The following is a 26,328-nucleotide window of genomic DNA, read 5'->3' as shown; positions in this document are numbered from 1 at the left end:
AAGTATGAGCACGAACAAACAGCGTTTATCTGTTGTTAGGTCATACAGCAGCTGCGTACTGAATCAACTTCACGTTATAGATTAAATTAACTCTTCCTCATTCAACTATTTTAGAAATAAGTGGCGAGTCATAAATATCGAAACAGAAAGAACGTAGTGGACGTCGATGCATTGATACTACTAGTCTAACTAAAGCTATCGTCATCACATATTAATATTTTGAGTGGGTAACAAACAATACGGAATTGTCCACACAAAACGGCGTCGCCAAGTTACGGCAAAGTGATGATTTTATGTGCGTACAAAAAACCGGTGAGACCTCTTGGACAGTTATCCAGTGCAAACACACATTTCTAAACACATGAACAGAACAACACTTCTTAAAAATCATTTTATCAGAAGGTGGAACAGCAGGCATTTCGCTTGAATATAAAGAAAACTATCACTCGGTACAGACGTTTGTCACAAACTATGAAAATATTTTCTTTGGATAGAATATTCCATAATGCATACTCCACTAACTTTACGTCTGTATTTGGATAGCAATGCCTTAAATGAATAATGCGATAGGAATAACGTGAAACAAATTATTTGAAACTAGCAACAGTCAGGGCAAATAAATGTTGAAACAACTCTAGCTGTAAAACATGCAACGTAGAACGTGGGCGTAAAGCTTGCCAAAATGGCAGGTTTAATTTCAAGAGTCTAACGACCGACACGGCGAGTAATTAATTATCAGCATTCTATAACATGTAATACACGCGCCATTTTATCCACGTTCTATGCCAGCCATATCTATAGAGACGAAACCCACGAAATTACTGCACCGTGAAACTTTTCAGGCTATTTATCCACAATACATTTTACACCCTCTTCTGTTTCATATGGAGGTATGTGAAGAGCTGAACCAAAATAATCAGTGCTTGCTGAATACTTCTAATACTTGTAGTAAGGGAAATACATCTGTTTCTGGAAATGAGCCACGTCATATACCATTATTTCATAAAATTTCGGAGTGATCAAACTTAAATATAGGTACAAGCTCGAATCCAATCAGCAGTCAACAGATTTGGACACTTCACAAATTTACATAGGTTTAAATGGAAGCTAGATGACCGTTCGTTCTAACCTTCACAAAATCTATGTCCAGAGAAACAAACACAAAAATTACAACGGCGCTTATGTTGAAATGCCTTTCCCTCCCCCATGGTAATGATACTGGGACTGAATTATTGTACTCATATCCATGAAGCGAATAAATGTATTCATTTCTATGAAGCAACGGGAAGTGCCGAACTGTAGTTTCAATGGCGTTTCTAACCGCGTTTCGCCAAGTATTGTTAAAATTCGCTAATAGCGTAGAGTGAAGGACTTCACAGGTAAAAATCTATTTCCTTAGAGTTCATCATTAATGAACTGCTACTGAAACGATAAATGTTGAACAGTTACTTTGTATCTAACCAAGAAGACACTATATCATGTTTTCGGCAGTTAAGACGATCCAACGACGGTCACGACAAAACTGTTTCTTTGTCGTATAGCCCGTGTGTCACCATACCTGCACACCTTTCATTTCATACGCGACTCACCCCTACGTAATTCAAAATCACGAAGGCCGTTTATCTTCACTGTGAAATAATAAATCAGCCAAGATGTTTCAGATTTCTAACAATAGCTAATGAGCCTGGAGAGCCAACGGGATTATAGCTACGAGTTGAGTTTTCTACTCGTATTAGAACGCTCTGTCGCTTAAATGAGCAGCATTCAAAGAAATGTAACTGAAATAAATCCGCATGTATGCAACGGTGAATGGTCACATGGCTCTGAGAACTATGGGACTTAACATCTGAGGTCATCAGTCCCCTAGAACTTAGAACTACTTAAACCTAACTAACCTAAGGACATCACACACATCCATGCCCGAGGCAGGATTCGAACCTGCGACCGTAGCAGTCGCGCGGTTCCAGACTGTAGCGCCTATAACCGCTCGGCCACCACGGCCGGCTATGCAGCGGTGATAATACTTTAATTTTAGTAGTCCTGCTTACGTCACTATCTTCCTTTTTCATTTAACTCTACGAAGAATAACCTCTTAAAATTAAATTTTGAAACTTAAATCTCCTATTACCAACTTTCACCGTAAAGGCGCGCCTGGATGAACATTTTCTGGTAGGCTGAACGCTTACAAAACATTGTCCCAAACGTGCGGTTTGCGGAAAGTAGAAATCGGTCATGGCAGCCCAAGGGAATAAAAATTACAACTACGCATTTATTTCGCTACCTCTAGTATTTTTTAACTCGATAGCAACTCGTTGTCCTCCAAAATCGTTGGCGATACGTGATTATACTGTAATAGAGTTGCCGCTTCGCATACGTTCTTATTTGGGGAGATACGTTACGAATGTAGTCTATCGTTAAAGTTCATTAGCACATATCTTTATTACCGCGAATTACCTTGCAGAGTGGTTGCACGAGGAAGAACTGAAAATACTGAGAAATAGCAAAGAAAACAGTATAACAAGAGGGTGCGAGTGCTGTCTCTGTGTGGGGCAATCCCTGTGTTTGACGCTGCTGCTGTTATGGTGCATAGTGCCGGTATCACATGGTAACCCGAAAGATTTCTGTTATCCAAACAACTTGATCTACAGGTACAAAACTGAAGCCGTTTGACATCAAGTTAACTTGGGTGAAGGAGCATAAATTACCCAGTCTCTCGCCATATACGTCGCGAAACCTCTGTACTAAAAATAAACTTGCAGCCTTGTACTGCAGGGCACGGCGCGCTACACACAGCAAGGCTTTTGAATGCCGCGTTATACAAACTGTAATTCAGAATTTGTAACATCCTGTGTGTCTATCAAGGCAGACGCAAGTTGAGCCACTGAAATCGTGTCCCTTCGAGGGAATATGTATATGAAAATGGTGATCAAATTACCTTTAAGTCTTTGCACTATTAACGAAAAAAGTGCCTTGTGATTTTTGCAGGCGCAAGTATACCTGTTCCAAGCGGTAGTAACTAGGTCTTCGCCTCAAGTTGGGAAATCCACAAACCGAAACTCTGGCAGATCATTTCTCTCTGAAGGCAGCATGAATTACTATCTTGTCAATTCCCTGTGTACTGAAAAATTTAAAGGTGAATATGTTCCTACATAATCATTCTGAAAATATGAATTTCGATCTACTGATAAGAATAGTAAATGTTAACTATTTCGCACCATGTTCGTACGAACCACACTAATATTATAGCTAAGCGGCTAAAAATGCAGGCTAAAGTCAAGTTAAACTATGGATATTCCTTTGAACTGCACATTGCTCTTATCACGGAATTATACACCAACGATATTAGCTACAATTCCCTACATTATCTGCAATTCTGATGCCATTTAACGGAGTTTCCGTGGCATCTACAGGCAACACGAAAAAATAACACACAGCTCATCGGCCCGACAAAGACATGTCAAAATTACAGAAATATTTTCGGCATATACTTACATATTGGACAATAACTTAAGTGCCAACCCGATCTGCGGATTCGTTTTGTTTGTAAGTCTCTAAAAAATAGTCGTGTGTGTGTCACACAAATGGAGACACTGGAACACCGTGGTCATAAAATTCACTGTTTTAGGTGATTTATCGCAAAAGTTGTGGACAGTCTGTACTGGAATACAAAACTGTCTAAAATAAATAGTAATATTTGTCAAGTGAATATCAAGCACTTTTCTTTTTTCCAAAAACTACTTAAGTCTTCGTGATCACCTGGATGGGAAAGTACTTGAGGATCCTGGGTTCAATAGCATAAAAAATAACTTATCAGGGCTGATGCAAAGAAGGTGATGCATGCATTTCCACACATTACATTATCACTTAAATTTGTCGTTTTATCTTAAGTGGTATGTCCTGTTTACAAAACATTCTTTAAACGTTTACTGAAGTCTGTCTGAAATACAGATGCGATATTGGGAAGATTTTTCGAAATTCACGCACGCTGATTACTAGAAAAAAGTCATAATCCACCAAGAGATGAAGCGCTGACCTCCCTAAACACGTCGTCGCTGAAGTCAGTTTCGTTTTGCAAACGTTTCGTTCATAAGTGAAAAATTTTGCAGATCATAAAAATTAATAGCATTCAAACATAAACTTACGTTTTTATACCGTTAACACTATAGGAGCGCAGCACATGTTTCGTTACGACATTAATTGGTGTGATGATGAATTTATTCTTTCCGACACGAATTTCCGAGCTCTATTACAATACGGAGTAACCGTCGAAACACCTGATGGGCAAATATAATGAGAATTGGCGACACGGAAGTTAAAATAATGTGCGACAGATTTAACAAAAAATTACTCCTAAAACCTAATTACAGGAACTGTTCTCACCTATGGCAGGCGCACTACTGAACCACGCGCACAGTCTCATCAGCACAAAAATAAACGCAGAGTAACGACTCCTATGTGCGGAATATACGAAGAGTATTGACACAAGCAACGAAGAAGCGGTCATTGAAATGCGGATCTCATAGGAGCACGCCCCTAGCATCAAACACTACTTGCTTGAATTGTGCGGTACTTACAGACACATCGTCTCTGTTGTACATCGTCGCGAGATGAAAACTTAATGAAACTCGCACAAGGTAGCGCACGCGTCGCTCTCACGAGCTGCCTTGCCAAGCGAGCTGTTGAATTTCATGTTCACTAGGAACATAGCTCGAAGCAGAAGGATGCGGTCGGTGCTGGCTTCCTCTTCAGATACGGTAACACGTGGTACGGATGCGACGATCTCTGTGCGCGAGGACGCAGACACTCCTGCATAAAGATAGCGCTCGCATTTTAAACTACTATGTAACATTTATTTTCCACCCTGTCTTTCTAAACACCGTAAATGAAGTATTGCTTGGTAAAGTAAAAAACGTAATAGCTGGAAAACAGCCGGAAATCTGAATGCACATTTTATAATACACTAGAGATCAAACAACGCCGAAAATCTTCGACAGAGCAGGGTTCGAATATCATTATCAGTGGAAGGAGTATATCAGAGCTAGGGAATAAACAGTTGAGCACAATTCCACGGGTATTGTGCCTAAAGAAGGATAGCTGATATACTTTAATTTATGGCAAAACGTACCTAAAACAATAGATAGATTAATAGGACACATTCTGGGAGCATCAAAGACTTGTTAAACTGGTGGGGCAAAAACTTCAAAAATAGGCCGCACCGAAGGCAAATTCTTATTTGGGTATATTTTCTTTAATACCACTCATCCATGGCAGCAACTATTGGCACGTCATTTGCTTGGCAGTCATCTTCGCCATTACAACGTTGAGAGTCTAGCGAGAAACCCTTGGCTGGAAATGAACGTAACGATTACCTAATATTTGATGAAGTCCGCAGCTCGTGCTCTTGCGGTAGCGTTCTCGCTTCCCGCGCACGGGGTCCCGGGTTCGATTGCCCGCGGGGTCAGGGATTTTTCCTGCCTCGTGATGACTGGGTGTTGTTGTGTCGTCTTCTTCATCATCTCTCATCCCATTACGGTCGGAGAAAGGCAACGGCAAACCACCTCCACTAGGTTGGTTGGTGCAGCGGTGCCGGTCTCCTGCATCGTCCCCTACGCTCCTCCGAGTATGGGACATCATCATCAATAATATTTGATGAGCCGTCGGGGTACAGCTCCCATTTGGAAAGTGCGGCCAGTACGCGTTACCAACAGATGACTGTAATTTAACGAGTCTTGGGAGAATCTCGAGGCTGCTGTGAAACATAACAAATAGTTAAGTAGGTCTTTAGTTAGAGTAAATACGAACAGAAAGCTTGAAAATGGTTTCCAATGAGCATGTACTGAGGGGGGTCACCGCACTGTACCGCAGGTAGTTTGACCCTAAATACCCTGTAAGGCTGGCTAACGTCAGACGGACCATAATTTAATAACCTGAAGTGATTGCAGGAAAACCGGTACAGTAAAAGCATGAGCAATAAGTTAAAACGGAATGCAATGCACCGTATACAAAATTACGAACTGCAATCATAAAAATATTTACAATCAAACTACCCATTCCATCACAAATGTTTACACTTACTGAGTAGTAAATAATTTTATGATACACAATAAACTATATGTCCAGTAATGGCATTGCCCAGTAGCCATCATCGTGACGAACGGCGGGTATTACACTGAGGTGACAAAAAGATACGGGATAGCGATACGCACACATACGGTAGTATCGCATACACGAAGAGGTCAGCAGAGCTGTCATTTGTGGTTCACATGAACAGGTTTCCGACGTGATTATGGCCACACGTCGGGAATTAACAGGCTTTGAACGCGGAATGGTAGTTGAAGCTAGATGCACAGGACAGTCCATTTCGAAAATCGTTAGAGAATTCAATATTCCAAGATGCACAGTATGCCGAGAATAACACATTTCGGGCATACCCCTCATCACGGACAACGCAGTGGCCGACGGCCTTCATTTAACCACCGAGCGCTGCGGCGTTTGCGTAGAGTTGTCAGTGCTAACAAACAAGTAACACTGATTGATAGGTTCTCGGGAATTACGCCGGATAATATTGTAGAACCCGCACAATAGTTCAGCGAGACAACTGCCCGCCATCTTCAGGTGCTACTGTTGCGTCGCTGAGAAGCTCGCCAATTTATAGGTTGGCTTTCTAGAACAGCGCGTCCACGATTGGTCTTCGATGACGTTATGCCCCTGCTGGCGCCTGCGCTATTCTAGAAAGGCAACATATAAATTGGCGAGCTTCTCAGCGACGGGACAGTAGCACCTGAAGATGGCGGGCAGTTGTATCGCTGAAATATTGTGCGGTTTCTACAATATTATCCGGCGTAATTCCCGAGAACCTATCAAGCAGATGCAGCGCCGGGAAAGCCTCAAACAGCACATCAAGTAACACTGAGTGAAATAACCGTATAAACCAATGTGGGACGTACGACCAACGTATTCGTTTGGACAGTGTGGCAAAATTTGGCATTAATGGGCTACGGCAGCAAACGACCGACGCGAGTGCCTTTGCCAACAACACCACATCGCCTGCAACACCTGTCAAAAATGGTTCAAATGGCTCTGAGCACTATGGGACTTAACATCTATGGTCATCAGTCCCCTAGAACTTAGAACTACTTAAACCTAACTAACCTAAGGACAGCACACAACACCCAGCCATCACGAGGCAGAGAAAATCCCTGACCCCGCTGGGAATCGAACCCGGGAACCCGGGCGTGGGAAGCGAGAACGCTACCGCACGACCACGAGATGCGGGCGCAACACCTGTCCTGCGGTCGTGTTCATATCGGTTGGACCGTAGACAACTGGAAAACCGTTGCCTGCTCAGATGAGTCTTGATTTCAGTTGGTAAGAGCTGATGGTAGGGTTCGAGTGTGGCGTAGACCCCACGAAACCGTGGGCCCAAATTGTCAACAAGGCAGTATGCAAGCTGGTGGTGGCTCCATAATGGTGATGGCTATTTTTATATGGAATGGACTGGATCTTCTGGTGGAACTGAACCAACTGAGATCATTTGCATCTATTCATGGACTTCATGTTCCCGAACAAACATGGAATTTTTATGGATGACGGAGCACTATGTCACCGGGCCACAACTGTACGCGATTTGTTTGGAGAACATTCTGGACACTTCGAGCGAACGATTTGGCCACCCAGATATCCTAACATGAATCCCACAGAACATTTACGGGACGGAATCGAGAGGTCAGTTCGTGCACAAAATCCTGCTCCAGAAACACTTTCGCAGACATAGACAGCTATTAAGGCAGCGTGGCTCAATATTTCTGCACGGGATCTCCAACAATTTTTTTGAGTCCATGCCACCTTGAGTTGCTGCAAAAGTCGAGCAAAAGGAGGTCCGACACGATATTACGAGGTATCCCATGACTTTTGTCACACCAGTTCAGTTCATATTGTTGTTAAATATTCTATAATATTAAGTTTATACGCCAAAGAGTGTCGTACCAGACAGTTCTCCACATTTACACCGATAAAAATGAAGCAGCAATAGTGAATCGATTTATTAATCTGTGATGAATGCTGATCCTAATACAAATGATAAATGTGTCCATGTTAATGGGATATGTAATTAAAAAAATAATAAATGGTGTCAGCAGACACTGAACCATTAGTGTTGGAATGGTGGCCCATTTGCACGTACATCAATGTGTTGTACGAAATGTGTTGCTTGGGGAACTTCTCGATCTCGAACTGGCTGAGGTGATATAACGTTGCTGGGCGAAGATGTGCTCTTGGGAGCAGGAAGGACGGAAGAAAAGGAATAACAGAAGAAAAGGAAGAACAGTTCGGGGCATCGACCGAGAAGAAAGACTCTAGTTTCCTGCACTTGTAGAGTACGGCAGAGTGATGTGATTTTATTTATGGAGCCACCCTTCGAATTGCTTATCGAATCTTGGTTAAGGGCATCTAAGAATACGGGTGAAGGATCTTATGTATTGAGTGCGCGTCGCGACTTGTCTTAGTTGGAGTTCTGTCATCTTTCGTGTCACACTATACAATACAACAGCTGTTGATGTATTCCAACTACTGTATTAGCTTTACTTAAATATAAATCTGCTTGAACGGGCACCATTCAGTAGGAGTCTGGACCTGACTGAATAAAATATTTGTCCTCAGAACTTAAATCTGGAGTGTTGCCTATGTTTATTACAAGTGTGTCCCTGCTTTTCCATGTTCATTAATTTGTAATTCTCATTACTTGTCTACCCTCAATTACTTGACCGCAGGATCACCTTTAAGCCTAATTATTTGCTAATACAGCAACAAGCCGTGAAGCAGACGCTGTACGTCTCGCCCCTAGGACTCTCACGATCGAGCGGCGTAGAGCAGTGCTAAGCACACTGGACCCGCATTCGGGAGGACGAGGTTCAAACCTGTGTCCGGCCATCCTGAATTTATGTTTTCCGTGATTTCCCTAAATTGCTTAAGGAAAATGCTGGGATTGTTCCTTCGAAATGGGACGGCTGGTTTCATTCTCTATCCTTTCGTGACCCGAGGTTGTGTTTCGTCTCTAATGACCTCGTTGTCGACGGGACGTTAAACACTAATCTCCTCCTCCTAGGGCTTTTACGAGTCGAGCTTTATTCGGAATGAGTCGAGCTTTATTCGGAACTGTACATTTGCCCCCTGGCACATTAAATGCAGAGCAGTAACGTCGCACTATCCAAAACCAGTTTCTGTCACTATCTGACACTCACGAACTTTACTTAACACTTTACTGCCAGTCTCCCACTAGATAGTCATGAATGTCACACGTATCCAACCCGTGGAACTGCTCAACGTTTTGTAACACCGCACGTGCAATAATAATCAAATGGCTCTGAGCACTATGGGATTCAACTGCTGTGGGCATAAGTCCCCTAGAACTTAGAACTACTTAAACCTAACTAACCTAAGGACATCACACACATCCATGCCCGAGGCAGGATTCGAACCTGCGACCGTAGCGGTCGTGCGGTTCCAGACTGTAGCGCCTTTAACCGCTCGGCCACTCCGGCCGGCGCAATAGTAATCAACATACGCGCACCTACATACATGCTGTTCTGGTTAAGGAACGTCTTTACGAAAACACCAATTCAATTAAGACAGGAGTAAATCACTAAATGTCAATAACTGACGGTGTAGTCAGCCGTCACATAAACACTAAACAGTTAAATTCTGAGTAGAGTCCTGACACGACGTCCGGTGTAGTAAGGAATTTTCAGTCGTTAAGCCTCCCTCCTAGTAGTCTGTCCGAGAAAGGACCGATAGGGCCTACTATGTGGTGTGGTGTGGTGTGGTGTGGTGTGTGCTGACTGCTGAGCGGGAGGGGGGAGGGGTGCGTGCGCTGCGCAATGTATTTCCTCTCCCTAAAACCTAGAGGAATTAATTATTTCTGGAACAATGACACAGTCAATGTGTTTGGAGACGAGTGACATTATTATACCCTTTTCATTTTAGATGCAATCACATATGGAATTCGCAACAATCATCAACCGATTCGGTCAAACGAGGGTCATCATCGGCGTCTATAATAGGTGAAAAAAATTCTACTTCACCAACTTAAAATCTATTAACTTTTTGCCAGTACTGTCTGTAATTAACATAAAGTAAAATCATTTATACGTTTTATACCTTCACTATGCAACTCCCATTTGGTGAGCAAAGGTTTGTCACTCGAAACGTAGTAAATCTAGGAACACCAACGGAGAACCAAGGACAAGAAGCTAAAATTTATTACATTAATACTTTTGAGTCAGCTAAGAGAAAGCAGTACAGACATATACAGAACGAAAAATATATATCGAGGTGCAGTTTCCGCTAAATTATAGCGACAGATGTGGGGAATTTTGTGCGTACGCAAATAATTTTCAACGTTTATATCTGCCTAATTAAGACGACTTTAAAAAATCGACGTACATGTTTCCCGTGGAATTTGGAAGTGTCTTCGTAAAGGACCTTAACGAGGTAACGTGTATTAAACTTGATGGAATAGTAACACGCTTAAAGTGTTGCAAACCACTGTGCCACCGTCAGGAAATGGATTCCACAAATATGGCCTGCTATACCAAATGCACGCTATGACGTAACTCAGATACAGTTCTTCTTCTATCATCATCATCCTTTTAGGCGCAAAAGTGCAGAGCCTGAGCACTGAAAGACGCTATTCCGTCACAGGTCCATGTTGCACAGCATTTCATGTGCTGGGTTCGATTCCTGGCTGGGTCGGAGATTTCCTTTGCTCAAGGACTGGATGTTTGTGTTGTCATAATTTTATCTCATTTTCATCGGCAAGCAAATCGCTTAGGTGGCGTGAAACAGACTTACACCAAGCATCCACACATCCTCAGTCCCAGCCATAATGACATACATCCGTTTGATTTCAGGTCTTCAGGAGTCGTCTGTGCTTCCTTGAAAACTTGTTTTAATTTTCCTCACCAATAAAAAGTCGATAGCTATAATTTGGTTAGGAGGCAAGACATTTTGTGATTCCCGAACTATCGATCTCCAAATGATGTTAAGAAAATTCATAATTATTTCTGCGGAATGACTAGGACATCCGTTATGTTTCTAGCACGAGAACTGCCTTATATCCAGTGGGATGACTAAGTCTACTGGTGTCCAAAATTACAGCAACAAGCCGCTATTTCCTCATCCTGTGTCTAAGTCGAGATATAATCATACGAACTGTCAACAGATGTCCGTTCGACCGTGTTTTGCACTGAGGATGGCATTCCGGTCAACGGAGAACCATGCCAGCGATGACATCAGGACACCCATCAAGGGAAGGGAAGAGCACTCCGTCTTCAGGCCACAAGTGGCCCATCGGGACCATCCGACCGCCGTGTCATCCTCAGTTGAGGATGCGGATAGGAGGGGCGTGTGGTCAGCACACCGCTCTCCCGGTCTTTATTATGGTTTTCTTTGACCGGAGCCGCTACTATTCGGTCGAGTAGCTCCTCAATGGGCATCACGAGGCTGAGTGCACCCCGAAAAATGGCAACAGCACATGGCGGCTGGATGGTCACCCATCCAAGCGCCAGCCACGCCCGACAGCGCTTAACTTCGGTGATCTCACGGGAACCGGAGAAGACCCCTGCCAGACACTCTGCAGTGAAGAGGTGTACAAGGAATGGAAGCAGGACAGATGTAAACTTACGTGATCCGATGGCTGAAAGTGAATCATTCTGTTGTTTCTAGGATGTGGAGAAACCGAAACTGTACCCCGAAGACAAAGACTCGGTCGACCACATGTAACAACAGACAGAGAAACCATCACTTGGCTGTAAGGACAGAACGGTATCACCTTAGTATCGCACGGCAAACTGGCATCTGCCCTCGCGCCATCAACTGGACGCGTCGTACCGAGGCAAACGGTGTAGAGAAGGCTTCGCCAGAGTGGCCTATATTGTCGGAGACTTGCTGTATGTGTACCTCTGACCCGTCTTTACAAAAGGGAACGTCTAGAGTGGAGTTGTCAACATGCTACCTAGACAGTCCAAGAGTGCGCCAATGTTCTTCTCACAGGTGAGTCCCGATTGGTCTGGGGGGTGATTCTCGACGGATTCGCATTTAGGGGGACCGTGGAACACGATTTCGGGACCCAGACTTTGTGGAAAGAGACCGATATCGAGGAGGTTCCCTAAAGGTGTGCACAGGGATTATGCTGACCACTCGAGCGGCTCTTCATGAAATTGCACGGGTGAATCGGTAAGGTTTAAATTGCTGTCAGGTATCGTGACGAGATCTTGTGACGTCATGTGCGGCTGTTGCAAGGTGCTGTGGGTCCAGACTTTGTACTGATAGACAATAATTCTCGACCTTGCAGAGCACGGGTTATTGATGTTTTCCTGAAACGGGAAGATATTGCACGCATGACGTGGCCTGCTCGCTCTTCCGACTGGAATCCCGTAGAGCATGTCTGTGATGCACTGCGAACATGGGTTGCCTCACGTCAGCATCCACTGACCACTCTCCAACACTTTTGAGCAGCTCTGTAGGAAGAACGGGCGTTATAGCGTTAACATGAGATTGATGACATAATTCACTGCATGTCCCGTCATTGTCAGGCCTGTGTTGCTGCCACAGGTGATCACACACCATACTAAGCACATTAATCAGTTGTCGGAATGTGTGTGCAAATCCCTTAAGTGGGAAAAAAAGAAAAACATTTCTGCGTACCGTTACTCATGTTTTAGTTCTTTACCTTCTGTTTCTTTATATTGTTTCTACTTCACTATCACCTGTTTATACTGTTTTATGGCAAAATAAATGCAACATTGCAAAAATTCCGTTTGTTGCTTTAATTTTGAACACCTATGTAGTTGCGGCAGCGTAGCTACCGGGAACTGCAAATATTTGCAGCTGTTTGGACTGGAAGTGAGACTAATTTATTTGATTCTTAAAAAGCAAACACTACATGTTGATTGAAGGAGTTCGTTGTTTATCTGTATTACTTATCCAACGTGGATCTCTAACTCTAGGCAGTAGTACATCTTACGAAGAGTAACATGGTTCAAATGGCTCTGAGCACTAGGGACTTAACATCTGTGGTCATCAGTCCCCTAGAACTTAGAACTACTTAAACCTAACTAACGTAAGGACATCACACACATCCATGCCCGAGGCAGGATTCGAACCTGCCACCGTAGCGGTGGCGCGGTTCCAGACTGAAGCGCCTAGAACCGCTCGGCCACTACGGCCGGCGAAAATGCAGCAGTTGAGAATGTTACCGTGACGTGCACGGAAAAGATTTCAGAATGAAATTTTCACTCTGCAACGGAGTGTACGCTGTTATGAAACTTCCTGGCAGATTAAAACAGTGTGCCAGACCGAAACTCGAACTCGGGACCTTTGCCTTTCGCGGGCAAGTGCTCTAGCAACTGAGTTACCCAAGCATGCCTCACCCCTTCCTCACAGCTTTACTTCCGCCAGTACCTCGTCTCCTACCTTCCACATTTCACAGCTCTCTTGCGAAACTTGCAGAAGTAGCACTCATGGAAGTAAGGATACTGCGGAGACACGGCTTAGCTATAGCGTATGAGGACGGGTCGTGAGTCGTGCTTGGATAGCTAAGTCGGTAAGAGTATTTTCTCGCGAAAGGCAGATACCGAGTTCGACTCTCGGTCCGGCAGGCAGTTTTAATCTGCTAGGAAGTTTCATATCAGCGCACATTCCGCTGCAGAGTGAAAATTTCATTATGGAACTTCAAAGACTACTGGAATTTAAACACGTCCAATGATACTGAAGTATCCACATACCTAGCATTACGCGATTTATTTTTTTCAACGTTGCTTCTGATAAGAACGTGAGTGGCCTCAGATAGTGCGCCATTTGTTACGTCACAACTCCCCGTCTCCGAGGCTACCTCTCACATAATGCAATTTGAGCCTCCCACTCGCCGCTGCTCGCACGAGAAGCTGCTTGCAACATACCATGCGAGCCTTACGCTCTTGTCATTCTCCGCGTAGTACCTAAGCGTATCCGCAGGGCCCTGTGAGCGCAGACAACTGGCTGGCAAGTAGTGCACAGCAACCATGCCCCTAAATGTAAGCGAATTTAATTTCAGTTGTTGATATAGCAATGGTTACGGCGCGCACACGCACAGTTTCGTTAGGAAGTTAACTGACCCAACTGCAAAATCTACGGGGTCAGGGATTTTCTCTGCCTCGTGATGACTGGGTGTTGTGTGATGTCCGTAGGTTAGTTAGGTTTAAGTAGTTCTAAGTTCTAGGGAACTGATGACCTCAGAAGTTAAGTCCCATAGTGCTCAGAGCCATTTGAGCCATTTTTGCAAAATCTACAGGGAAAACGTCTACTGTTTATACGCTGCCAAGCACGAGTGAAGTCAGTGCACAATACATAAATTAAAAAAAAACACAGAAAGGTAGTGCCCTCCATTTTTTCGTTTAATTTGCTTCCTGAGAGAGCTAACGTCCTTGTGAAGTGCAGGGTGGCAAGACAAATATTTTTGTTCACAACTGAGCATGGTTGCTCAAGGACTCTGCAGTGCGGAAAACGCCATGCCTCGCAGCGACTGAAGCAGTGAAGTGTAAAAGAATTTAAATCGTTTACGCGGGGTTAAACGACTGATCGACGTGGAGGCCATTACTGCCTGAACACTTCCTGAATCGGGCCGTGATCTCATCCACACTGCCAATTATTTGCAAGGGATGCAAAGTGTAAACGGAAGTACAGAGTACATCACTGTTTATCAGTCCCTCTAAATATGTATCTGAAATCTGCTCCAAATACGTTACATACTTTCAATGGGAAATGAATCCTGGTTTACTCTGCGAATTTCATTAATGTAATGGTTTCGGGTTGCCTGTGTAGTAACACCATCCTGTTGAAGTTAAGATTTCGAAAGATTTCCTTTTCGTAATCTTTACCTCAATATCGAAGCAAACTCGTACAAACAACGCTTGAAAGGGTCGCTGTTACTCGACTGGTAACTTAAGATACAATCAACGGATTCTGACAGTTCATTTCTTAGCAATTCCAGAGTACTACGTTAGACCACTTGTGATGAAAATTTTACTCTCGGTGCCTTCAATGCAACAATAAGATTAACTCTTTTCGCAGATAAAAAGTATTACATTGATATTAGTGCGGTGTTTCCCATTAACATTTGAAAACCAGAAACGATAGCAGATAACTAAACTATTTTTATTGTGCATTCAAATTATAGTAAGAAGTACGCGTGATTAAATTCGTCGCTGATTTTGGGATATACATAGCACGATAGTTAATGCACAGAGTTACCACCTCTGGCAGCAACAATGGCTCTAACCCGGCTGAGCTTTGATTAGAACTCAACTTTGGTAACACGCATGAGTATTTCATTCCACGATCCTGCAATTCAACGTCGGAGTGCGAGGGGCGTTCAATAAGTAATGGAGCACATTTTTATCTGCGAATTTCGGTTGAACAAATGAGGAATCTTGTAATATTTACGCTTCAGCCAGGATAGTTTCATCATGTTCCAATTGGTGGCGGCGCTATAAGTAGCTTTCAAAATGCCGTCGCTAACGAGGTGCGTTCGTATCGAGAGCTGTAACTGAGTTTCCTTTGTCAGGAAACCAAAAGAATCGCATGTCCTCGCAGGCGCTTGCAAGATGTCTAACCCGACCTGACAGTGAACAAAATCACGGTGAATCGTTGGGCAGGCGTGTGTCGTCAACGCAACGAGGTCGCGCAAATCTGTCCGATTTCTCGTGTGCCGGCAGGCTGCACAGCCGTGATTCCTGCAATGTTGGAACGGACACAAATTCGACGTTATCGACGGACCACTATCACCCCACTGCGGCTTTCCGGGCGGGAAGGAGCGTCTGGTCCACGGCACGAATCCGCCCGGCGGATTTGTGTCGAGGTCCGGTGAACCGGCCAGTCTGTGGATGGTTTTTAGGCGGTTTTCCATCTGCCTCGGCGAATGCGGGCTGATTCCCCTTATTCTGCCTCAGTTACACTATGTCGGCGAATACTGCGCAAAGTTCTCCACGTACGTGTACACCACCATTACTCTACCACGCAAGCATAGGGGCTACACTCGTCTGGTGTGAGACGTTCCATGAGGGGGGGAGGGGGGGAGGAGGGGGCGGGGGGTCCACCGGGTCCGAACCGCACAATAACCCTGGGTTCGGTGTGGGGTGGCAGAGGGGTGAAGTGGACTGCGGTAGTCGTTGTGGGGTTGTGGACCACTGCAGCTGCAGCGGGGACGGAGCCTCTCCGTCGTTTGTAGGTCCCCGGTTAAAATACAATACAAATACAATACTATCACCTCACTGCTCCACTGGACGTCTCTGTTTGTAGTACAGCAAGACGCTGGCTCCGACGGCGACCAGGCCCTCCTATTGAGATGGCGTAAGGCCATTGCATTGAACTGAGATTATGTCGAAAAATAGGGATTAAGAATGAGGGATAATACCGTGGATTGGAATCCTGAATAAAACTGGACCGCTTTCAGTGAAAAATGTGTTTCACTTATTGCATGCTTCTCGTACATCAATCGTAACGGCTGGCGGGCGGTGGCGTGCCAGTCTAACGGTGACCCATGACTGTATCAAAGTTGTTCAGAACAGCACGGGAAATATGCGGTCTTGCATTATCTTGTTGAAAGACAACACCACGGAGATCACGGAGGGAGGACATAGTCATCAGCCTACACATCAGACATGTAAAGGTTTCTGTCCAAATTACCGGCTGTGTGAATCACAGGTAACCATAATGTGTACCCAATGTTACGACATATCGTCGCGCCTGGAGCTGGCCCTGTATGACGATAAAGAACGCACTCAGACAACTTTCGTTCTCCTCCGAGCGTTCAGACGCAGATACGTGCATCGTGATGCTCTATGAAGAACCAGAACTTGTCTCAAAACACGACGTCGTGACACCCCCGTGTCAAGGGCTGTCGTTGGGAGACGCCACTGTTGACGCGCTTCTCGGCGCTGCTGCTGTGTTATGTATGTGCTATGTAACAGTTTTAATATATATCTTTGTTCTGTAAATTTGTTAGTCCCGTAGCACTACTAGTAAATAAAGATACTTCCCCGTACCTGATGCTTCCCTTCCTCTCTCTTCCAGTTTGCGTATTTCCTAAGGAACCATAGGTGACTACTCCTTTTGTAACGTCAGATTTGCCAGTATATATTGCTGACTCTGATCTGTGTGTTAGCCAACATTCGACACATGCGGAAAAGAGGCCACACCTCTGAAGTTCATGTGAACCGTAAGGTGGGTTAATGACGTCACAGTGGCACCGAGTTTCATCGCAATTCAGCCCAAAGCCACCACGGACGCATTTCACCCCTTCTTTTGATGTATGTGCTATGGAGGTCAGAACAGTGATGTCTAGCGTTGAAATCATGTTGGTTTCTTCTGGGTGGCCGAGGAAAACATTTCGGACACACCGCCGGTAAGAATCAACGCGGAAGGCCTAAGAGGATGGCAAAAATGGCGTTAATGGGACCACCCCTTTCCCGAAGATGTCGGTCCCCACACATTTCGCGGTCGAAAACGACAGTTGGCGGTTCGATGTGCAACAGGAAGATGTTCTTGACAGCCTTAGACACTGATAACACCATCGGACGTTTAAATCCTCCTTGAAGGACACTGTGGGGCTGCATCTCAACTGAAGTGATCGCACCCCTTTGTAGTACACCGCGTCCAAAGTTTTTGCTCTCGTGTACAGGTTGAAACCACTATCGACCGTTCAAAACCATTCCACATTTGAACGTATTTCGAATTAGCAAAGAGTATTTATGCTCTTTCAACCCTCCTGTGGCGTGATCACGCGGGGATGCAACAATAACGTGTGCCTGAATAAAACGTCAAAGGATCCTTGAAAAGGAACTTTTCCCCCCCCAAATAACAGAGTGGTTTTCTAATAACCATGCCATTTTTATGCATGTGGGGCACCTTGCCACAAAGCCAAAAGTTTTTCCAAATACTTGGAAGAAAAGCAACTGAAAGCGTTGCCCTGGCCAGGGAATAGCCCTGATATGAAGCCAATTGAAAATTTATGGGCTATGTGAAAGAGAAGATAAGGAAATTTACAATATGCACCAAAGAAGATCCCATGGAGAAACTAGAGGAAATCTGGTACCATGACAATGATATTAAAATGTCATGTGAAAAGTTAATAAATCTATGCCAAACAGGATAAAAATGATGATTAAGAACAAAGGCATGAATACAAAGTATTGAATGTACAAATAGAATCTGTATGTGGATATAAATGCGTAATAAATGTAAAGTTTTGGAAAAAATGTCTTTGTATATTAATTTGAATACCTAAGTGTGGCGCTAGAAACACTATTACGCTGCTGGCAATTAAAATTGCTACACCAATAAAAAAAATGCAGATGATAAACGGGTATTCATTGGACAAATATATAATAGAACTGACATGTGATTACATTTTCACGCAATTTGGGTGCATAGATCCTGAGAAATCAGTACCCAGAACTACCACCTCTGGCCGTAATAACGGCCTTGATACGCCTGAGCATTTAGTCAAACAGAGCTTGGATGGCGTGTACAGGTACAGCTGCCCATGCAGCTTCAACATGATACCACTGTTCATCAAGAGTAGTGACCGGGGTATTGTGACGAGCCAGTTGCTCAGCCACCATTGACCAGACGTTTTCAATTGGTGAGAGATCTGGAGAATGTGTTGACCAGGGCAGCAGTCGAACATTTTCTGTATCCAGAAAGGCTCGTACAGGACGTGGAACATGCGGTCGTGCATTATCCTGCTGAAATGTAGGGTTTCGCAGGGATCGAATGAAGGGTAGAGCCACGGGTCGTAACACATCTGAAATGTAACGTCCACTGTTCAAAGTGCCGTCAATGCGAACAAGAGATGACCGAGACGTGTAACCAATGGCACCCCATAATACCATTACGGCGGGTGATACGAAAGTATGGCGACGAATACACGCTTCCAATGTGCGTTCACCGCGATGTCGCCAAACACGGATGCGACCATCATGATGCTGTAAACAGAACCTGGATTCATCCGAAAAAATGAAGTTTTGCCATTCGTGCACCCAGGTTGGTCGTTGAGTACACCATCGCAGGCGCTCCTGTGTGATACAGCGTCAAGGGTAACCGCAGCCATTGTCTCCGAGCTGATAGTCCATGCTGCTGTAAACGTCGTCGAACTGTTCGTGCAGATGGTGGTTGTCTTGCAAACGTCCCCATCTGTTGACTCAGGGATCGAGACGTTGCTGCACGATCCGTTACACTCATGCGGATAAGATGCCTGTCATCTCGACTGCTAGTGGTACGAGGCCGTTGGGATCCAGCACAGCGTTCCGTATTACCCTCCTAAATCCACCGATTCCGTATTCAGCTAACAGTAATTGGATCTCGACTAACGCGAGGAGCAATATCGCGATACGATAAACCGCAATCGCGATAGACTACAATCCGACCTTTATCAAAGTCGGAAACGTGATGGTACGCATTTCTCCTCCTTACACGAGACATCACAACATTGTTCCACGAGGCAACGCCGGTCAACTGCTGTTTGTGTATGAGAAATCTGTTGGAAACTTTCCTCATGTCAGCACGTTGTAGGTGTCGCCACCGGCGCCAACCTTGTGTAAATGCTCTGAAAAGCTAATCATTTGCATATCACAGCATCTTCTTCCTGTCGGTTAAATTTCACGTCTGTAGCACGTCACCTTCGTGGTGTAGCAATTTTAATGGCGAGTGGTGTATGAGGATGCCAATCATGTGTGCTTCAAAGACATGCTGTAGCGGTTGTCAGCATTAGCTACCTTCGGGATTATACGTGGTGAGCTGATGCCTTTAAGGCGACAAAGATACCACTATCAACACCTTACTGAGTTTTATCAAAGTAGTCGTAATAGGGCTACGAGACGCTGGATTTCCTTCTGAGACGCCGCAGCAAGACTTTGCAGGGATGCAGCCGCTGTACACGATTGCTGGCAGCGATGGTCATGGGCTCCGGGGCCACGTGGCACTACCGAGAGGGAAGTCCATCGTGTTCGGCGTATGCTTCTGCCTCATTTGCACCAGCAATACGGGTAGCAGTTGGCACCAAAATGACACAACGAACTCTTACAAACCGATTACTTCGAGGACAGCTCGAAGCCAGATGCTCTGTAGCGTGCATTCAACTTAACCCGAACCACCACCATTTGCAACTTCTGCGTTGTCACGCAAGAACTCTTTCGAGAGCCAGGTGGAGGTCTGTTCCGTATTATGATGAAAGCTGCTTCTGCCTCGGTGCCAGCGATGGCGACGTGTTGGTTAGGAGGCGGCCAGTTGAGGGCTTGCAATCACCCTGTCTGGGTGCTAGATACACTGGACCTACACCTGTGGTGCGATTTCGTCTAACAGCATTAGCACTCTCGTGGTTATGCCACGCACCCTGACTGTAAATTTGCACATCAATCTGGCGATTCGATCTGTTGTGCTGCCATTCACGAACAGTATTCCCGGGGATGTTATCGAACAGGATAACGCTCGCTCACATACCGCTGTTGTAACCCATCACGCTCTACAGAGTGTCGACATGTTGTCTAGCCCTGCTCGACCAGCAATATATGTCTTCTACTGAACACACATGGGATACCATCGCCGGCCGAAGTGGCCGTGCGGTTAAAGGCGCTGCAGTCTGGAACCGCAAGGCCGCTACGGCCGCAGGTTCGAATCCTGCCTCGGGCATGGATGTTTGTGATGTCCTTAGGTTAGTTAGGTTTAACTAGTTCTAAGTTCTAGGGGACTAATGACCTCAGCAGTTGAGTCCCATAGTCCTCAGAGCCATTTGAACCATTTTTGGGATACCATCGAACGACAACTCCAGCGTCATCCACAAACAACATTAACTGTCCCTGTATCAACCGGTCAATTGCAACATGCATGGAACTCTATCCCACCAACAGACATCCGGCTCCTGTACAACACAATGCATGTACGTTTGCATGCTTGCATTCAACATTCTGGCGATTACACTGGTTATCAATGTACCAGCATTTAACATTTGCAATGGCTTATCTCATCCCTACATTAACCTATGATCTTGCAATATTAATCACTTAAATAATTTACCTAGGCAAACGTATTATCGAAATTTCGTTACTGTACATGCATTGATTTTTGGTGTTGCGACTATTTTCCATCAGTGTATTTCTGAACCTTCAATATTATGGTTGTATCATACAACATGCTGTAGGCATGTAAGCGATGAAATAACCAAACACGAGCAATAGCACCGAGCGAGGTGGCGCAGTGGTTAGCACACTGGACTCGCATTCGGGAGGACGACGGTTCAATCCCGTCTCCGGCCATCCTGATTTAGGTTTTCCGTGATTTCCCTAAATCGTTTCAGGCAAATGCCGGGATGGTTCCTTTGAAAGGGCACGGCCGGTTTCCTTCCCAATCCTTCCCTAACCCGAGCTTGCGCTCCGTCTCTAATGACCTCGTTGTCGACGGGACGTTAAACACTAACCACCACCACCACCACCACGAGCAATAGTAACTCGACGAGTAGTAATTTTTTATTAAAACAGTCAGCATTTGCCAGATGATGCATCTGCATAGCCACTGCTGTACCGTATTTCTCGACTGAGTCGATATAGATGCGTCTGCAACGATAACTGAGAAGCAAGTGTTAGACGTTAAGGTTGGTTGGTTGGTTTGGGGAAGGAGACCAGACAGCGAGGTCATCGGTCTCATCGGATTAGGGAAGGACGGGGAAGGAAGTCGGCCGTGCCCCTTAAAAGGAACCATCCCGGCATTTGCCTGGAGCGATTTAGGGAAATCACTGAAAACCTAAATCAGGATGGCCGGGCGCGGGATTGAACCGTCGTCCTCCCGAATGCGAATCCAGTGTCTAACCACTGCGCCACCTCGCTCGGTGTGTTAGACGTTAAGTAGAATACAAAATGAAGGCATGTGCTGAAAGTTTCCGTGCGAAAACCACCTGATTCCTAGTTCGAATTCCACACACGTAACGATAACAGCAGTACTTTAAGCTTCGCCTAAGCAACAGGTAGCCGCTTCGCGAAGGACACTGGGCTTACACCGTGGTTCGCTATCTGCGTTGACCTGCAAGAGCTGTAAAATCCACTACCAGGCAAACCCTCAACTTGTCCTTCGTACTTAACCGTAATAGGTGACTCCGAAAAACATACTTGGGCTTTATTTTATTGTGTGCAGAATATTCGAACAGGTCACAATACACTGATAAGAAAGAAGTAAACATGACAATACTCGTATATGTTGCCGATACTAGTGTGTAGGGAAGAACTACAGCACGCCAGAATTCTCTAATCTCCGTTTATTGTGCTACAGATGAGGTTGTAGATTACTGAATTCGTCCTATGATTAAAGAATGCCAGAATTAACTGAACGAAGAAATTGTTAGAAATTTAGCTCCATAGTCTTAAAAGATGGAAAATGCACATGCCGACTGATGAACCTTTAGTCTGTAAAACTCCCATCAAGGCTTTCAATGACTTCCATTTCACACACTACAGTATAACGGTTTTGTCACCCAGCGAACAAAAATCAGACACGTGTGTGTGTGTGTGTGTGTGTGTGTGTGTGTGTGAGAGAAAGAGAGAGAGAGAGAGAGAGAGAGAAATGTAATAAAATTATTTAACAAGTGAATCGGTAAACTAGGGTTGAAGGGGTTTCGGTAAGCCGGCAAGCGCTGGCGCTGGATGCCGTAAGCTACAGCAGCGCGATCGAAGAGACGCGACCAACCTACGAAGCTCAGAAGCACCTTAATTTAAAAAGGATTAACGTTTGCTTTCAAGCACCAGAAAATTAATAATACGGCTTAGGCAAACTGTGCGCTTCATTACGCTAACGCTACATTTTCGAGCACTGCGTAAGCTGTGATCGCCGATCAAGCTTTTCTTTCAATTAGCCCAGTCAATGAAAACCAATAATATCGGACAGCAAAAAAGTTTGCGCCGTTCCAAATTTTTTTTAAAGTGGTGGGAGGGAGTGGTATGAACAACATACTAAAAATTCTGATCTGTGGGGTGTGCGCGAGGGTCGTTTGAATGTCACTAAGTTTTTCTTGAATAGTTCTAAACCCGCGGCTTCTAGCGAAGATGACTTCGAGTACACAATTAAACAGCGTTAAGTTTTATCTACGAAAAAATTTCTATTCATTTTTCCTGTAGTACTGTTGTCCGATCCACGAACAATGGCAGGTTGACAAACAGACGGAGACTGCACTGTTGCCGGTTCTCAGTGACAGTCGCAGCAGGCGCATACACGTGTCTTGCGCTTGATGTAAGCGTGTATCCTGCTAATAATGGCTCTCACCTGCCTGTGCAGAATCCGTCGTTTCCACCACCATCATACTTGACAACTCACAAGAAATCGAATGAAAATTCACTACATAACTCGCTTACATCACTTTTCGTGTTCGCGCAGGGTACGACATTCATAGCACAGAGGTCAGAACATTACTGAACGCTCAGTGGCTGTCGGAGAATGTGTGACACAGGTGCACTCGACCGCCACCGTTTCGAAAAAAAAAAGGCAGGTAATTAAAAACAGTATTTTAGTGGTGCAACATTAATGTTTATTGTTAAATTTAGTGGGTTAAGGGGAAAAAATGGAATTTGTGTACCAAGTTTACGTATAGTGGAGCCGTATTAAGGGAGGAACTGTGTTCTGGAGCTGTAACAGAGTGGAGGGGGAATGGAGGGTGGAAGAGTGAGGGAAGGTAGGTCGTTGGTTTGTGGTCATTCACTTCCTCGCCGCGCGGAGTGGGCGCGTGGTCTAGGGCGTCATGTCCCGGACTGCGCGTCCCCTCCCGCCAGAGGTTCGAATCCTCCCTCGGTCGTGTGTATGTGTGTGTGTGTGTGTGTGTGTGTGTGTGTGTGTGTGTTGTTCGTAGCGTAAGTTGATTTAAGTAGTGTGTAAGTCTAGGGACCGATGACCTAAGCAGTTTGGTCCCTTGGGAATTCACACACATTTGAACATACACTTCCTCCTTCACGGACGTGCAGGATGAAGAGCAACCCAGGAGATTCCCAACTATATCTACCCCACTACGGGACAAGAAGGAACCACAATGTGTTTCACTAAGTTATCCCTACCCTCCGCAGTGCGCCTTACGGATCAACGGCACCACACTGCACAGACACGGTTGGGTGGTATTTATATTCTACGAAGTGCGCTAACACATCATGGAGTGCAGATATGGGTTACTAATAATACTGACCCAAGAAACGCTTATGGACAGAATCTACGTAATCTCTGCACCCTCTTCTACACTACTAGAGGAGAAACTGGATCTTACTGATATTGTACAACAGATATATCGTTCTTCCGGGGAAGACAACTTGCCCCACCACGAACTCTGCTCGCTTTCCAGTTTACAGACAGCATATACCTTCCCAGCATTTCCCGTCCAGTTCTCTTGTGTGAGTAGACAGAAGTTGATCACCTAGGAGTTACGGAACTTCAAATAATTCAACAGAACTTAAACATTCCGTAACAGTGAATTGCTGTTCTAGAATTGAACATTATTTTAACCATTCCACCACACATATTTACCATCGCTTTGAAAGATATACTGTGGATTTCTGGTGACTCCACTCAGTACGTAACACTCCACATGTCCCAGCAATTCCTGAATGGTTGGTTGCTTGGTTTTGGGGTTTGATGGGGGCTAAACATTGAGGTCATCAGTCCGCAGTTAAAAACAGACATACTTATAAAAGGCCTATACAGTAAAAGCGTAACTTCTGCACCCAGAGGGAGGGAACACCAAGGGGTACAGAGCTAAAATGAACACCGCAGTAACACAAAACAGAGGACACTTAAAAGGAGCAGAGCAAATAGTTGACTAGAGTACAACAGACTACAGTGGTTGATGGATCAGGTAAAAGGTCAACCACTGAACTACGAACGAAGAACCTCCAGCTGGAAAGCGTTAATAGAGGTACCAGCACAACTTGTTACCATAAAAGACACTATTTTGGTATCCACGTCATAATTAAAAGTCGCTGGAGTGGGTGTAGCCTGAGAAATCATGCGAGAGCGCCCACACTAGAGCGAGTGATAAAACCCAGCTGGACGGATAAAACGTAAAACTGAGTCAGCTATGAGGCATCGTCACTGAGAATTAAATGAAGTGCAGCTGGTAAATTAAAGGACTGCCGCAAGGGGGCTAAAAGGGGGCAGTCCATCAGAAGATGGACCACTGTCAGCCCTGCATCACAGCGACACTTAGGAGAGTTCTCACGACGAAGGAGATAGCTGGGGGGGGGGGGGGGGGGGATCAACCGCATATATCCAATTCGGAGACGGCAGAGAACCACTGAGTCCCTACGCGTGCCCCTCAAGGATGAGTTCCATACGGCCGTGCACGACTTGAACATGCAGAGCTTATTTGGCGTGTTCAAGACAGACCATTCAGAGCTCCAGACATCGAGGACCTTGCTATGTAGGGCTGACCGGAGATCTATTTCCACGAGACCAAGTTCCAGGGGTGGCGAAGTGGTGGCCTGCTTCGCAGTGAAAACACTGCTCCCACAAGGCAGGGAATTCTGCTCAACGTAGTCGCCGTGGATCATCAGTGTAGACTACATCTGCATCGCGAAACGAGCAAGAAGAGCCAGGAATTGTTGACGAAGACTGGCGGGTGGAACGGAGGACTTGGAGTCGCAGGACAAATCCAAGCAAAGCCGCAAGCGAGGGAGGGACCAAGGAGGGATAGAAGAAGAGGGCTGGAAGGATGGAGGAAGGGGAAAGGACTCTAGTGACGAGAGAAGGGAACGAACGCGGACCGCGATCGCGAGACCCGACCTAGGCCGCCGTCGTGGGAAGGGGAGTGCAGAAGGTATTCCTGAATGGAAGAGATTTATGTTGTCTACCAGTAACATAATTCATGGTGAAAGAAGTGCAGTAACTTTCTGGTCATTCATTAATTCACCACCAAGTGAATACAACAGAATTAGAATTCGCTGTCAACGACAGAGAGAGCAACCAATACAATCTCTTTCCCCACAGACACTACACTTACCACTGACAACATCACACTTACAAATTAAAAATTTCTCAGCCCTTATTTACATAAAGGGTCTCTTCACAACTGCAAATACATACTCATTTAATGCTCTGAAAATACCTCTAGTATGTGCACACGTGCTCAGTGAAGTGATTTTGTCTACTCAAAGTAGAGAATTGGAAATGAAATTCTGCGAAGGTACAGTCTGTTTGCAAACTGAAATGCGAGCAGTACTCGCGGTGGGGTAAGTTGTCTTTCCCGGAAAAACGAGACAGTTTCCGTACAGAAGACTA

At 45.1% G+C, this 26,328-nt stretch overlaps 1 protein-coding gene across 5 annotated transcripts in view; it reads right to left on the bottom strand.

Annotated features, from left to right (window-relative positions):
* The window catches only part of LOC126183198 (ribosomal protein S6 kinase 2 beta), a 569,810-nt gene that overhangs the window by 438,701 nt on the left and 104,781 nt on the right, over positions 1–26,328 (bottom strand). Inside the window, exon 1 of one of the 5 annotated variants that reach the window (XM_049924961.1) lies at positions 4,575–4,656. The exons of 3 other annotated variants lie outside the window; for them this stretch is intronic. In XM_049924961.1, the coding sequence (XP_049780918.1) occupies positions 4,575–4,598 (24 nt within the window). In that variant the 5' untranslated portion in view covers positions 4,599–4,656. Of the gene's footprint in view, positions 1–4,574; positions 4,657–26,328 lie in introns of those variants that run through there. One more of the 5 variants, XM_049924963.1, reaches the window with a different exon arrangement.

Source organism: Schistocerca cancellata, chromosome 4 (genome assembly GCF_023864275.1).
Source record: "Schistocerca cancellata isolate TAMUIC-IGC-003103 chromosome 4, iqSchCanc2.1, whole genome shotgun sequence".
NCBI lineage: Eukaryota > Metazoa > Arthropoda > Insecta > Orthoptera > Acrididae > Schistocerca > Schistocerca cancellata.
The sequence above is the reverse complement of the archived record's forward strand: the minus strand, read 5'-3'. Positions and strand labels throughout refer to the sequence as shown.